This window comes from Squalius cephalus, assembly GCF_949319135.1.
Source record: "Squalius cephalus genome assembly, chromosome: 22".
NCBI lineage: Eukaryota > Metazoa > Chordata > Actinopteri > Cypriniformes > Leuciscidae > Squalius > Squalius cephalus.
Genome location: NC_137143.1, coordinates 3,300,544 through 3,315,290, shown reverse-complemented (window position 1 = coordinate 3,315,290; position 14,747 = coordinate 3,300,544). Strand labels below are relative to the sequence as shown.

The 14,747-nt window shown below is 40.7% G+C and overlaps 1 protein-coding gene across 5 annotated transcripts in view; it reads right to left on the bottom strand.

The window, feature by feature from the left end:
* lrp1aa (low density lipoprotein receptor-related protein 1Aa) overlaps nt 1–14,747 on the bottom strand; it is a 192,062-nt gene that overhangs the window by 69,561 nt on the left and 107,754 nt on the right. For all 5 annotated transcript variants that reach the window (XM_079857280.1, XM_079857281.1, XM_079857282.1 and 2 more), the window contains exons 36-43: nt 14,526–14,660; nt 14,297–14,426; nt 14,081–14,207; nt 9,665–9,816; nt 9,335–9,459; nt 8,323–8,697; nt 1,133–1,322; nt 765–969 (exon numbers count right to left, since the gene is read on the bottom strand). In XM_079857280.1, the coding sequence (XP_079713406.1) occupies nt 765–969; nt 1,133–1,322; nt 8,323–8,697; nt 9,335–9,459; nt 9,665–9,816; nt 14,081–14,207; nt 14,297–14,426; nt 14,526–14,660 (1,439 nt within the window). The remainder of the gene's footprint in view (nt 1–764; nt 970–1,132; nt 1,323–8,322; nt 8,698–9,334; nt 9,460–9,664; nt 9,817–14,080; nt 14,208–14,296; nt 14,427–14,525; nt 14,661–14,747) is intronic.

Genomic DNA, 14,747 nt, shown 5'->3' with positions numbered 1-14,747 from the left:
TGTTTGGACAGAATACGAGACAGAGTTCTTTATTAAATTCATAAAAGATAAAAGAATTACAGGAATAATGGATTCTAAACCTCAAATAAATGCCACAATCAAGACCTGGAAGCAGATATGAGGGAGAAACACCCAGAAACTCCTCATATGTGCCGCTCACAAGTATAATAAGGGTCGTTCCTCACCATTAATGCCTGGAAAACACACATACGTCTCCTTTGATTAATAATAATGGCCAGTGCAGTGGCTGGGATTAGTACATAAACCTACCAATGTCCGTTGCAATGGTTTTTGGAATGATTTTACTTATCGCGAGAGGAAAAAATAAGTATTAGTCGCAGAACATTGGTTAATGGAAACGCCCTCATTTTGCAATAGTTTTTTGTCGACATTTAGAAAAAAATCGCAAAAGTTTTGCGCAATTCTGTAATGGAAACGCGCCTAATGACTGTTTAGCCCCGCCCACCGATTCGCACATTACATGAAACTCATTATAATATGCAAAACTGTTATCCAATCATAGCAGTGGGTGTTTACTTCCAAGTCTTCAATGCGGCACACCCATACAAACCGAGCGTTTCAGGAGCTAGGCTCAAAACCAGGGTAGAAAGTAGCCTATTACTTATTCATTTTGATGTTTTTGAATGTAAAAACCAAGCGAACGTCATAAGTTGACCTTAGACAACAATATACAAAAATTAAAAAGCCAGTTCATGACCTCTTTAAACAAAATTGGACACTCATGGGTGCAAGTTCCAACTTACATAACGGTGGGTGCCGTCATACTCGCAGCGCTCGATCTTATCAAGCGTAGCATCCGAGAAATAGAGCTTCTCCGCACGATGGTCGATGGCGAGTCCATTAGGAGTGCGAATGTCACTGCCGATGATCACAAGGACATTGGCACCAGACAGCTGGGCACGCATGATGCTGGGAGACTGCTCGTTCCAGTTCGTCCAAAACATCAAGCTGGTGAACAGCAGAGGAATGGAGAGTGCAATATTAACTTCATGTCTTCCTAATGCCATCCTGAATGCAACATGACCCCCTTCCAAACGGGAACGGTTCATGAAAACTGTTTTGAATGTTGAAAGTTGTTGTGAAATGATGAAAATGGACAGAAAAATCTCACTTCTGACATTCATCCAGGACGAATGCTCGAGGGTGGTCATCTCCTGACATGGTGACGACGACGTCCCGGTCGAAAGCCCCCCAGCGGCTCTGGTCTACAGTGTGGCGGGTGATGGTGGACGTGGTGTAACTGGTCCAGTATAAAGCGTCCCAGGCTCTATGATACGCCAAGCCTTCCACTGACCCAACGTCTGCACACACACAACATTGAAAAACATTTTAACTGCTATATTATTGTAGAAAAAAATAGATAACATTGTCTTGGAATTTGTCTGATGGTTTAGGGCTGCTTGATTATGGCCAAAATCCTAAATTATTAAACCAAATTATAAACCAAAATTATTTTGGTCAATATTATTGAGATGACAAACATCCAGGGTTTGAAATTAATTTGGCTACTAAATGTTTAAGTTACCGGCCATTCAGAACTTATACTAACCCAAAAAATAAAATAAAAAATAAAAATAAATAAAATATATTATAACATTTGGATTTCATACATTCATTGCTTTTTCAAATAAAATCCTGTAATCCAGCATCTCCTCTCTTCCTCTTTCATCCTTATCACCAAAAATGTGTTTTAGATGGACTGATCAATACGGTACAAAGAACATCAAAAAATGTAGGATGATGGAAAATGACAATGTCTTTTCTGTTAACCAACCGCTTTTTAATCTTCACTATTGCTTCAATGCAAATGAAGCGAAACGTTATTTGTTTCGTAGTGACGTGTTTGTTCAAGTAAGCCAGATATATGCAGATTCTGCGCAATACACTGTGTTTATTATATCATGATGACTCACGAGTGGAGTATTTGCACTAAATCTGTGCAGATTTGTCTTACACGAACTTCCCCAGCAAAGTGAGTAAACATAAGCAGAGAATGTGTAATAAAGGGGAGAACTTCCACTCTCAGTGAACTTCCGGCTTCTGAACTGGTTGCAGTTCCACTCTGGCTCCACATGAGGGCGCTCACAGGACGAGTGCAGAGTGAATGGAGGTCTATGGCGCTATACCCCTCAAAATCCACTTTTCTCAGGATACATTTTTTTGTCTAGTAATTTGAATGTTGTATTCGAAAGGAGATGCAAATTACACATTGCTGGGTGTTAGATTTTTTAGAGTCACTTATTTGCTTTAAAAAGTCTTTTAAAATGTCAATGACGTCATACACATCGTACGACCAGAGATACTGCTTTACGGAAATCCTTCACTCACTCTGGTGCTTTCGCACTCTGCACTTTCTTTTCTCTTGAGGCATCGACAACACAGCTGACACAGGTAAACACACAACACAGCTGACACAGGCAAACACACAACACAGCTGACATAGGTAAACACACAACACAGCTGACACAGGTAAACACACAACACAGCTGACATAGGTAAACACACGTGCTAGAAGAGGTTTTGTTTGGTTGTTTTAAAAGACCATCAAGCGGTATCTTTGGTCGTAATCAGTCCTTCACTGACCAATCAGCGTTCATTAGCAGAATGCTAGCGTGTTATGGGCAACAACAACTCAACCTGTAAGAAATCGAAAGGACATAAGTACTCGTTCATTCAACTTTCGATCTATAACCCATGTTGAACTTGCAAAACCTACAATCAAATCTGAGATTTCTCAACGGCAATCGGGTGAAAGAGACGAATTTAGCCGTCTAGCCCCATAGACTCCCATTCATTTTGCACTCATGGGCGATCGCCCCCAGTGGAGCTCTGGTGGAACTACAACCAAAATTCGGTACAATAGGACTTAATAGGGAGAGGCCAGGCTCTCCGTAGACGGGCTCTGACATAAGTAACACGTCCGATTGGCTCGTGATTTGACAGAGTTACCCGGCACAGTCGATTTTTACCTGCATTTAGTGGGTGTTAATTTCAAACCCTGCAAACATCATTGTTGAAATAAAAAACTTGTTAGAAGTGTAAGTAAAATTACATCAAACTGACTTAAATGTAGGGCTGGGAGAAAAAAAAAATCGATTCACCTAGGTATCGCGATGTTTTTAACGATTTTAAAATCGATTTTTTTTATTTATTACAGAATCGATATTAATTCATATTAAATTGCTTTATTTTTGCCCTGGCTTATTGATGAGGTTGACAGAAGTTAGCCACTTTCGTTTCAACAAATGTGTCGTTTTCTTTGAGTGTTGAGTGACGTAATATAAGTGGACGCGTGAAAGCGTCGTGAGACTGAATGCATTGAAAAGCCCTCGCGAGGCTTGCGCACGACGCGCAGCGCTACTCATATGCTGAGAGAGAGAAGACAGTAGAGCTGCACGATTCATCTTTAAAAGACTGTAATTAAAAGATCTCGATTCAAACACCCACGCGATCTTCTTCCATTTCGTCTGTCTATTAACCCTTTGACAAAATCATATCGCAACATTCAAATCTGTGTTGGCGCTGCCGCTGACCCAGAGAGAGTTATCATGAAACAGCAGTGCTTTCCTCATAGTATCATTATTTCTGTGATACAATTGTTCAAATTATCATAGAAGTACTGGGATAAAGGTTTACGACAAGTGACTTTTAAAAATGCATTTGTTATTGAATCATCTATTAAAGAGAATGCAGTAGCCGTATGATGCTTCTAAAGTAAGTCAGGAAAATGTGATGAATTGATTTAGTAAATATGACTCATCTTATACATCATGTACAGTACATGCCTGTATAAGTGTATGATTTAACTTTCCCCATGGTCTAGTGTTAAAAAAAAAGAAAAGAAAAATCGCAATATTGAATCGAAATACTTGTAGAATCGCAATTCTTAAAAAAAACACAATACATATCGTATCGGCACCCAAGTATCGTGATAAAATCAAATGTATTGTCCCAGTTGAATATTGTATAACTTAAAAAGTTGAAAATTGCTTAACTTATTTTAATGAGTTAAAGCAAAGTTAAAACACATGTTGTCATAACTTATTGATCATATAATTTTTTCATATAATGGTATGAATTATTTAGTTAATCATTGTATGTGTTTTAGTGTGTCATTACAGAAAGGGCGCATTCATAACGTGACTTACCAAATTAATAAATCATCTGGGATTGAGTTTCTCACGGATAAATGTATAGAATCATCTGACGAAAAGCTTCACATCCATGTGGAAATAACTCGTTAACCATCTATTTTGCACCACATTTACAGGCAATATCCAAATATGCATGTTAGTCATGATTAAATTATATCCAGACATAACAAGCATGAAAAACAGGGGGGGGGGGGGAATGGTTCATTGTTTGTTTGTTCAATCATTACCATAAATGGTCCAGAGACGCAAGAACTGACATGTGTTTTTTAATGCTAGATTTACTCCTGGCTTTAATTACATAACCGGTTCTTAGCCAGAGAAATGAAAACCACATGGTAAGAAAAAAGCATTTAGCACTTAAAAAAAGACCAAAAGATTAAATATTGTAAATGCATCAAAGTGCATGAATGCTGATGAAATTAATTTTCTATATAACTCTGTCAGATGGTTACAATATTTGACGTACTGATATTTCAACTATTTTTCATAGTCAGCAGTGAAATAATATGAGTGCCTGAAAGCCCAGATTCATTTAGTACTTTACCCATTTCAGTAAAACATTTATTACTATATAAACTTACTATAAAAATATTCTGCCTTTAGAGAAAACTATGTTTGCAAGTAGAGGATTTGTCTTATGTATATTATTTGCTTTTCATAAACTTGTAATTGTTTTGGTTTATATCCAGTCAGCTAAATGTAAGATTGAGTATTATTGAATTGACTGGAATTAACTAAATAAATGCTTTTGAGGTCCTCCATATACGGTTTAAATTTGCCACTAAAAAACTCAAATCAAATGGATAATATACTTATATAGGGCTAGACTCTACAAATGAATCTATAAAACTCAAACAATATTGTTCCAAACCACGTCTCTGCCTAAAATAAGAGTAACTAAAGCTAAAGGATAGAGTGAATCTGGATTTGATAGTAGTTTCAGACAGACAAACTTTTTCACTTCAGCAAAAGGAAGCCAACATTCTTTCAGGAGGCATTTCGGTCGAGAGTTTGCAATTATCATAATTATCCTTCATTCATTTGGTGTTTGTGGCAACAGAAGAATAAACAGATACGCACATCTTTCTTTGCTCGATTCTCTTGCTGCGAAAGCCAAAAGTCTTATGAAAGAATGAGTTTATTGTGTTCTCACAAAGGAACAGTCCGTGACTCCAGACTTTCCCAGTCCTGTTTGATTGTGTGTCCGCCGGCTAGAGCAATGATTCAGTGTTTGACTTGCTCTTTCTCCAGCTGTGAGCTGCTAATGGAGAGTTGATGCTGCGATCAAAACAACATATCACACACAACACATGGACTTGCTTTGGGCACAGCAAAATAACTATGGACAGGTTTCCATCCACTTTTTGGACTGTTCTGTTATCAACAAAGTGAAAATGTGCGACAACAACAACAACAACAACAACAACAACAACAACAACAACAACAACAAAATTTGCTGTCTCCAGCCGTTGCGGTGGATTTTTTATAGATAAGATTAATTACGGTATGCTAATAACCATGGAAATCTGACTTTAGATTTTAAACTTATGATAAACTTTTATCACACTTCCCATTTTTATGTCTGATGGTGACTCCATTCCAGATCTAACAATAAAACAGAATAATTCTTACTTCCTTTTATTTAGGATGTAGTCACCAGACGAACTTTCAATATGATCTAACCTTCTAACAAACGTTTGACTCAATGTAACCTTGGTCAAATGGAGCTTTGAAAATGGACTCAATGTTCTGCTTATTTTGACTGTATTGTGAAATGACTGACTGAAATATTAACCCCTTACAATGTTTTTGATATTTTGCTGATGTCACTAACAAAGGGTAATGAAAGGGGGGGGGGGGGGGGGGCTTGACATGTTAGTCATGATGATTATATTTTGATGTGTCTGGCTTTACCCTATAAAGCCTGTTGTATTCTTCTGTTGGGTCGAGATTCTCTGAGTATTGCTCGAGAACTTGCGGCCATTTGAATAAACCATCTGAGGGACATTTACTGAAGTCTGTCTCTTTTGTTATTTATGCTGCGCAGCAAAGAAGTTAGGGTAAGAGACTCGGCCAGTTGTCGACGCAAAGAGCTGGAGTATAAAAGTTATTAAGTGTCGATTTGTAAGGACGCTAGATAGTCAGATTTAGGAAAAATCCATTACACCGTTTACAGATATATGTGTGTGTAATGATGTTATCCGGTGTATCGTAAAAGAAATCTGCCCTTGAGAATTTCCATATACCATTTTGTGTACATCTCAATTCCTGTATCTCTAAGAGATCTCCAAATCTTTCTAAAATGGAGAGAATAATAAGACAATTGTAATTGACCATCTTACTACGTACTAATTTCACAAATAATTTAAAGTGCCCCTATTTTGCATTTTCAGATATTACCTTTCATGTAGTGTGTGATATAGCTGTGAATGTAAAAGTCTGTCTGCATGTAAGAATGTCTGCATTTAGTTATTGTCTCCCAAAAGTCAAGTCACCTTTATTTATATAGCGGTTAATACAATACAGATTGATTCAAAGCTGCAAAAGACTCTGAACGGCTTGAAACGAGTCGTCAGTAACTCCAGTCTCACTTCCTGCTGAATCTGTGTAGGTTTGTAACAGATTTGCATAATGCCAGTCTATGTTCTTCATTGGCTGCCGTGAACAACGTCTACTTTGACCCTCAAACACTGTAGTTTATCTGAGACTGGAAGAGTTTGGTTCGTGTTGTTCATGTGGAGAAGACGCTGTTTTCTGCTGACAGAGCAAATCCACTTTGATGAGATTGATACGGTAAAACCCACGCCATCGTTACTGTTCGTATCACTGAGGATCAAGAGCTGAGGAAGATCCGGAGCTGAAATTCAGATATGATAATGAGCGTTTGGTTTCTGACACGGTCGACCAATCACAACAGACTGGGCCATCTGACCAATCAGAGCAGAGTAGCTCTCAGAGAGGCGGGGTTTAGAGAGACTGAATCCTTGATTGAACCGTTTTAGACACTGAGAGAAAAGAGCTGATGCTGCAGTGGAGATTATGAGGAAATAAAAGTGTTTTTTGAGCTTGGATGCATGTAAACCTGTTGTAGGAGACGCCAAAACAAAATCAGGAACCTTTAAAATAGCATCACAGGGGCACTACATGTAAATAATATTTGGAGCCGTTACTCCTCTAGTGAACAGCATGTAACTGCCTTTATGCGACGAAGCTCAAAATTAAGGGCCCATAAAAAAACATTTTATTTTCATTTCTCTACATCAGTGTCACTGTTTCTGAACTCCCTGAAACGCCTCCATTGTAGTCTTGAGTTTCTTCTGGGAATGAACACGTCACAATATTCCTCATTATAATAATTCATACGCAGAGTAAAGGGGCGGGGCCTGGTTGAGTTAGTTAGTAGTGTGTTAAACTGGCGGTTATGGTAAGGGGCGGGACATTTCCCAAACACACTCGAAGCGCTCGACCAATCACAACACACTGCTCCAGCCGACCAATCAGAGCACAGCGTGCTTTTCAGAAGGAGGGGCTTCATAGAGACAGGAACTAACCTGGGGTGTGTTTCCTGTACAACGATGTAACTCGCTGCTTAACTACCATAGTACGATGCATCGTTGAAGAAACCACTTCAAAAACGCACTCTTCAAAAACGACGCTTTTAATCTCTTGAAAAACGAAAAGACGTAGATTACATTTGTATGTATTAAATAAAAGATATAGATTGTACTGAATGTCAGCTTGCTTATTTTGCTCAAGATCAGGATTTATTGAGTCCACATGTCATGCAAACAAGAAACTGCTTCTAACCACAATCGAGAGCCGTCGTTACAACTACACAACTTTGTGATGCTGTTTGCGAATATTTGTTGGAACGATGTTCTCGGGAAACACAGACTCGTTGAACTGCTGATAACGACAGAACTTGCGACCATAGTTGGCTAAAGATGCTTTCGGGAAACACACCCCAGAGCGTTACTGACAGCCTGGGAAGAGAGGAGCTGCAGCAATATGGGGAAAATAATCAACATTCAAGCAGGAAAACCTGTTCTAGTAGAGCCTAAAAACAACATCAAGACTTTGAAAAAGGGCATAAAAGGGCCTCTTTAAAGTAGATTATTTAAATTATTATTAATTATTTGAAACTTACTCTCAACCACCGTCTTCCGATCTGACCCGTCATCATTGATTTGTTGAATATTCCCAAAGTGGATGTCGCTGTAGAAGATCCGATTTGCTCCTTTTCCGCCTCCTCCGCGGTAATCGAAGGTTAGCGCGATGACGTTTTTCATGTGGTCGGGGTCTTCAAACGGTTTGATGGGTGCGTTGAGGTTGTTTTCGTCTGATAAGTGCACACTCTTTAGTATGGTACGCTCTGAATACAGCAGGTATCCGTCATAGTCACGGCAACTCTGACTGTCCTCGGCAAGCATTCCGTGAGCGCAAGCACACGTTCGCTGTGCATTTCCACGGAAAAGACAGAGTTGTTGGCAGCCACCGTTGTTGTTCTTGCAGACATTAGTTCCTGTGAAGAGATTTGTTTGAAACAATATAGAAATGCTTCAACTAAGGGAAATCTGTATCTTGCTCATAGATTCAATGACAATTAACATATAATATTGTAGCATATTACATGTTATTTAAAAACTTAAAGAAAAGAAAATGTGTATTATTATAAATTATTTTCAAGGTTTACTTTTTAGTGGCAAATTATTTTTATTTTCAACATAAAATTCATTTCTTATAAAAATGTATGTTTGTTGTACATACAAAAATGTATGTTTGTTGTACATTGTTGTACATCTTATAAAAATGTATGTTTGTACATAAAAATGTAATGTATGTTTCATATGTATATGAAAGAATTGCAATTTTTTTTTGGTATTTTTGAATTAAGTGCTAGATAGGTCAATATCTTTTTCCATGACCTTGTCTTTGACTCTTAGATACCAATTACACAAAAGAACTTATATGTGCAACGAAACCTCAATTTGCAACAATTTGGAACCAAGTGGAACATGTGATAACCAGTCAGAGTCAAGAATGTAGCAATGCAGTGATAAAACAAATAATAACATTCACATTCCTAACAGTTCTGTACATGCTAATTTATGTTGTGTTCCAGCACATTTCTGTTAGGAGCCAAGTCAGATAACACCCACCTTGCTGTCGTGCTCTGTTAAAAACCTTGATGTCTTTGAGTTGGACGCCGATGCCCGTCCTCAGACTCACTGAATCTGTTGCGTTGTCTTTACTGCCGCGCTTTATTGAACCATTCGCATGAGTCCTAAAAAAAGAAAAATACTTATCTGTTGGGACAAAGGTCAAAGGCTCTTTAAATAGGGTTAGCATATGAAATAAAGTTATATCAAAAACTCAATAAATCCTGTAGATTAATCTTCATGTTGGCTCTGTGCAAAAACAGTGAAGAGGAAGATGATTTCTGTGAAGAGGAATTAATAGGTGGAGGTGTACAAATATGGTGCACTGACCGGTCACTCCAGTATATGTAGCTCTCAAACACAGATACGGAGAACATGTCCATGTTGTTGCTGGACAGCACCACCTCTCTGTTCTCCCCCGTCTCCAAGTTAATGCGCTCGATCTTATCCGTACGTGCGTCACACCAGTACAGCATATCTTCCTATAGGACACGTGGATAATGATCAGGACATTTACAGCATGTACAGTCTGTGTTATTGTGTTTACAATGCATCTATATTGAGTCATCAGTTATCAGTTACTCTAAGCGATGTTATGCGTTTTTTAGGCCAAAACATTTTTGTCACATCCAGCAAACATCTCCTCACGATCCGCTAGATGCCTGTCCCCTGAACACACTGTAAAAAAACACAGTCTCTGTAGACAGCCCAGGCTCCACAAACGGCAACAAAAACAAACTGGCCCAGCCTTGGCCACGAAACATAACAAACAGTGTTCCAGCCAATAACCAACAAGAATGATTTGGGGGTGGGGGTGGGTTGTTAGTGCGCGTGCACATGAAGGGGGGAGTGGGGAGTGGAGGAGAGAGAAGCATGAAGAGGGAAGTTAGCTAGAGGAGAGATGTCCTAGACAACGACAACGACTAACGTTAAAATTGTATATTCTTGAGAATGTTGATATGGCTGACACACGACCAAAGAGACGACGTTCCGATGAAGAAATAACAAAGAATAGGGAAAAGGAGAAGGAACGTGAAGTCCCGAATTTAAATCGGAAAAGCGTTCAAAAGGTGGCGAGAACTCCGCTGGCAGAAGGGCTTCCAATCCGACATTCAGGTGGCTCTGTTTTTGCTGGACAGGTGTGTAAATCCAGTTTGTTTTTTCTAAATGGTTCATGACTGTTTCAGGAAGCACGGAAAGGAGGGTGGGAGGGGACGGGATGAGGAGGAGGGAGGGTCGAGCTAGCCTCTGTTTTGTTTGACAATACTTTGAACGTCAACAAGAAGTGACATCATCCAACATAGCTTAGAGCACCTTTAAGAGGAAGTTGCTTTGGTCTAATTTAAAGACAGGATTATAGGCATGACTTCTCCATCATACACAAGACAATCCCAGAAAAAAGGAAGAAAAAAATAAGTCAGCATTGCATGTATGCTTTGCAGAAAAGTGAAATAAAAAAAATCGCCTCAAGATGGTGGACAAAGTGAGAAAATAAATAAAAATCTGAATACAATTATTATACCCATTATTTTGCTTTGTACTTTTATGATTATTAAAGTATTGAGTAATTAGCTTAGCAATAATCTAATGTCAAACTTTAAGTGAGGAGCACAGGTGAGTGAGGGTTATTACATCCGCCCTCTCTTTTTCTCCTCTGCCCCCCTCCCCCCATCACCTCCTCAGAGCCTCCTCGTCTTACATTGCCCTAGATTAGTTTTTAGTCCGTCTGGCCTCCTCTCAGTGGGAGATTCGTTCTGCTGAGGCCTGCGCTGTGCTTAGGCAATACCTGGAGTTGTAGCCTCCTCGGATAACTGCCTCTAGGGTTGAGCTTAGACTCCCCTTGTTTTAGAGAGTCGTCCTGCTGAGTCCTTCGTTCCCCAGAACTCCAGTTATGTATTTTTACCTATGAGATGAGTCTCTTTAGTGGTATTATCTGTTGGATAGATCAGACCTCCTCTTGCTGAGGTAACCACTCTTAGAGCTCCATACAGACAGGAGGAATGGTGTGGTCTTGGGAGCCTCCTCTGTTGACTGTCTCTTTGGGGTTGAGTGTTGTTAGGCTTCCTCTCGTTATAGAGAGTCTCCGGACGGAAACCTCCACTCTCCAGAGCTATGTGCAACAGTGTTATCAATACATTTGCTCTTCAGAGTTTCTTAAGAAACGCTTTTGGCTAGAGGGTTGTAGGTCTCCTCTCTTTTAGAGAGTTGTTCCGGCTGAAACCTCGCTCTCACAGCCTTGTTACACAGTAGCTTTGAGAGTCATAGGCTCTTTGGAGCTTCCTCTGGTACTGTTTTAAAGAAACACTGATAGGCCTCCTCTTGTTTTAGAAAGTCGTTCTGTTAAGGCTTCGCTTGCAGAGCTCTGTGCTGACAGTTGCATAAGGTGTAGGCTCTTCTTGGAGTCTCTTCTGTTATCTGTCTTTTAGGTTTGAGTGTTATTAGGCCTCCTCTCATTTTAGAGAGTCATCCTGCTGTCTAAAAATTTGGATCTTTGGTAAAATGAGTCTCTGCGTTAGACTGTCTATGGAGCAAAGAGTATGGAGCATCTACGCCTCCTCTCGGCCTAGAGAGTTGTTTGTGTTCAAGCCTCTGCTCCTTGAGCTCCGTTTTTAGTACTCATACAGTATTATAGAGAGTGCTTTGCTTCCTAGAGCTCTGTGTCACAGGTGTCCTGTGCCTAATATGCTTAGGTTGAGTCTAAATAAGTACTCACCTCACTTAGAGAGTCATTATATTGAGTACTCTACTCCCTAAAGCTTCGCGCACAAGCCCTGGAGACATGCTTATGACAGTTCTCAAGTAGTAGGCTTTCTTTGTTGCCTCCTTGATAATCTGGCTTCTTGAATAAGCATATTTAGTACTCTCCTCGTTTAGAGGGTCGTTATGCTGAGTACTTTGCTAATTGGGGCTATGTTCAGGAGTCAATCCAAGCTGGGAGGCTTTGTGTCAGCCTCCTTTATGGACTTTTGCTGCTAGAGTTAGGTTTGCTGAGTTGTTGGCCCTCCTTGACAAGCGGGCTTCAGGTTGAGCTGGCTGAAATACAAGCGGCTCCTTAGACCTCTGTAGATCGGTATCAGGTTGTAGGGCTCTTCAGGAGCCTCCTTTATAACTGGCTCCAGAGCTTGGCCATTTCTCCCCTCGGTCGAGAGTGTAGCTATATACAGTACTCCGCTCCTCTAGCTATGTCAGAGCGGTCCTTGTGGTCGAGCCTGTATAGTACTCCACTCGTTTGAGAGGGGTTGTATGCAGAGCACTTCGCTCCCCGGGGCTGGATAACGATAGGCCTTCCTATGGCCTCTTTATAAGCAAAATAGTATCAGGCTGAATGATTATTTGTAAGCCTCCTTGATAGACTTGCTTTAGTAGAGCTTGGTAGGTACACCCCTCATTGAGGGTCACTATGCAGAGTACTCAGCTTCCCCAGAGCTATTTTTAAGCTCTGTTGGTCCTGGAAACCCCTTGCGGGATAAGCAGTGTCAATCCCCTCGCTTGAAAGTTCGTTATGTTGAGTCTTGCTCCCCAGGACGCCCATCTCTGGAATCCGATGTGTTGTGGTTATTGCCGTAATGCAAAACCTTCTCATTGGAGGCCTCTGATAGAGGGTTAAGTATAGAGATTCTGTTAAACAGACAGGTTGTCGGCTGACAGGGTTAAGGTAGAATGAAGTCAGCCTCCCTGGTGGTTCTAGGGGTCCATGCTTAGGTCCCCTGAAAGTGACAGGCCAAGGTCCCTTTTTGTCTCTGGTCATATTCCCTTAGAGGATTTTTTTCCCCTAGGATAAATGATTACAAGCCTTTGAGCTCTGCCCTGGGTCAAGTCCTTCCGTTTGACCTTGCGAGGTGAATGGTAAGATTGTACTTGCTCATTGAGGCATGTAGCTCAGGCAATGACCGTAGCGAGTAATTGTCAATGTGACAGCGAAATACTGGTGTGTACCTTTGGAGAATACAACTCTGGCAGTTAGGCCTTTTGAGTTTTTATTCTTGTGCTTAGTCACAGCCAATCTGGCATGCATTCCCCTCAGCATGGCAGAGAGGGCATTTGTTCCTTTATTAGTGTCCCAGGATGCAGTGCGAGTTCCCATTCGAAAGGGAATGTCTCGGGTTACAAACGTAACCTTGGTTCCCTGAAAAGTGAAATGAGACATTCCAATGAGAGGTGCATCTCGTTTCCATGCTTCTGGACTGCCTGCATGGTCCCTTCAGATGAAGAAGTGGATGACATGTTCTCTAGGCGCCCTCTTTATATCTCACGGTTGCACTAGTAGTGACGTCATATGCTGTCGCCGGCCATTACAATTGTCACGTTTAAACACATGCTTCAGACACCGGTCGGGCTCAGGCTTTCCCCCATTAGCACCCTAGGACGCAGTGTCTTGTTCCCCTTCTCAGGGGACAGAGAATACATTTGTAACTCGAGACGTAAAAACATTTGACATTCACCAGAGCACATGCTCTTGCTTTTTCTTTTACTTTTGAGGGTGTTTAGCACCCAAATACATAATGATATCTGTAAAACAGCAATACTTTATCTTATAGAAAACAGCAGTGAGGTTTTCAAACAATGAAAGCGCCCTAAATCAATTATTGACCAAATCAAACTATTCATGATTCAAAAATGTATGTTTCAAGATCAATGCATATGCACTGGCAGGATTTGCGATTGATGCAATGAGTGAATCGTTACACCCCCTAGTTCTTAGTTTAAAACAACTGTGTTATAAAGACATGAATGTGTCATATGCACCTGATAGTCAACGGAGATGCCGTTGGGCCAGCTAATGCTGACGTTCACCAGCACGGCTCGATTTGTTCCATCCAGACGAGATCTTTCTATGCGTGGATACTGACCCCACTCCGTCCAAAACAGATACCTGCACACACACAACCACCAATGCTTCATTCATGCAGCAGAAACTCACAATAAAAGACAGGAAGTCAGGGTCACGCAGGGTCATCTCACCCTTTCTCAGGATGCACAGTAATGGCCCGAGGTTTGTCCAGTCCTTGGGAGATGACCACATATCGAAACGAGCCGTTTAATCTGGCCACCTCAATCACATCAAAGCCCTGGTCCGTCCAATAGATGTTTCCTACAGCACACAGGAGACAGGAACAAGGTCGATTTATGGATCAGTATTGTAATAATGCTCTGAATGCATGTGAAAGTGTCAAAAGTGCTTAAAACGCACCGGCGATCCAGTCGACAGCGATGCCCTCCACGCGCCCGATGCCGTTAGTAATGACGTCCTCTCTCCACGTTTGATCTCTCTTAGCTCTGCTAATGGTGCTCAAACCCATGTCAACCCAGTAGATGGTGTCATTATCTACATGACAATAGAAAGAACATGCATATGAATTATAGTGCATCCCAATAGAGCATCATGGATGTGCAGCCGATAAATCTGTGGCAA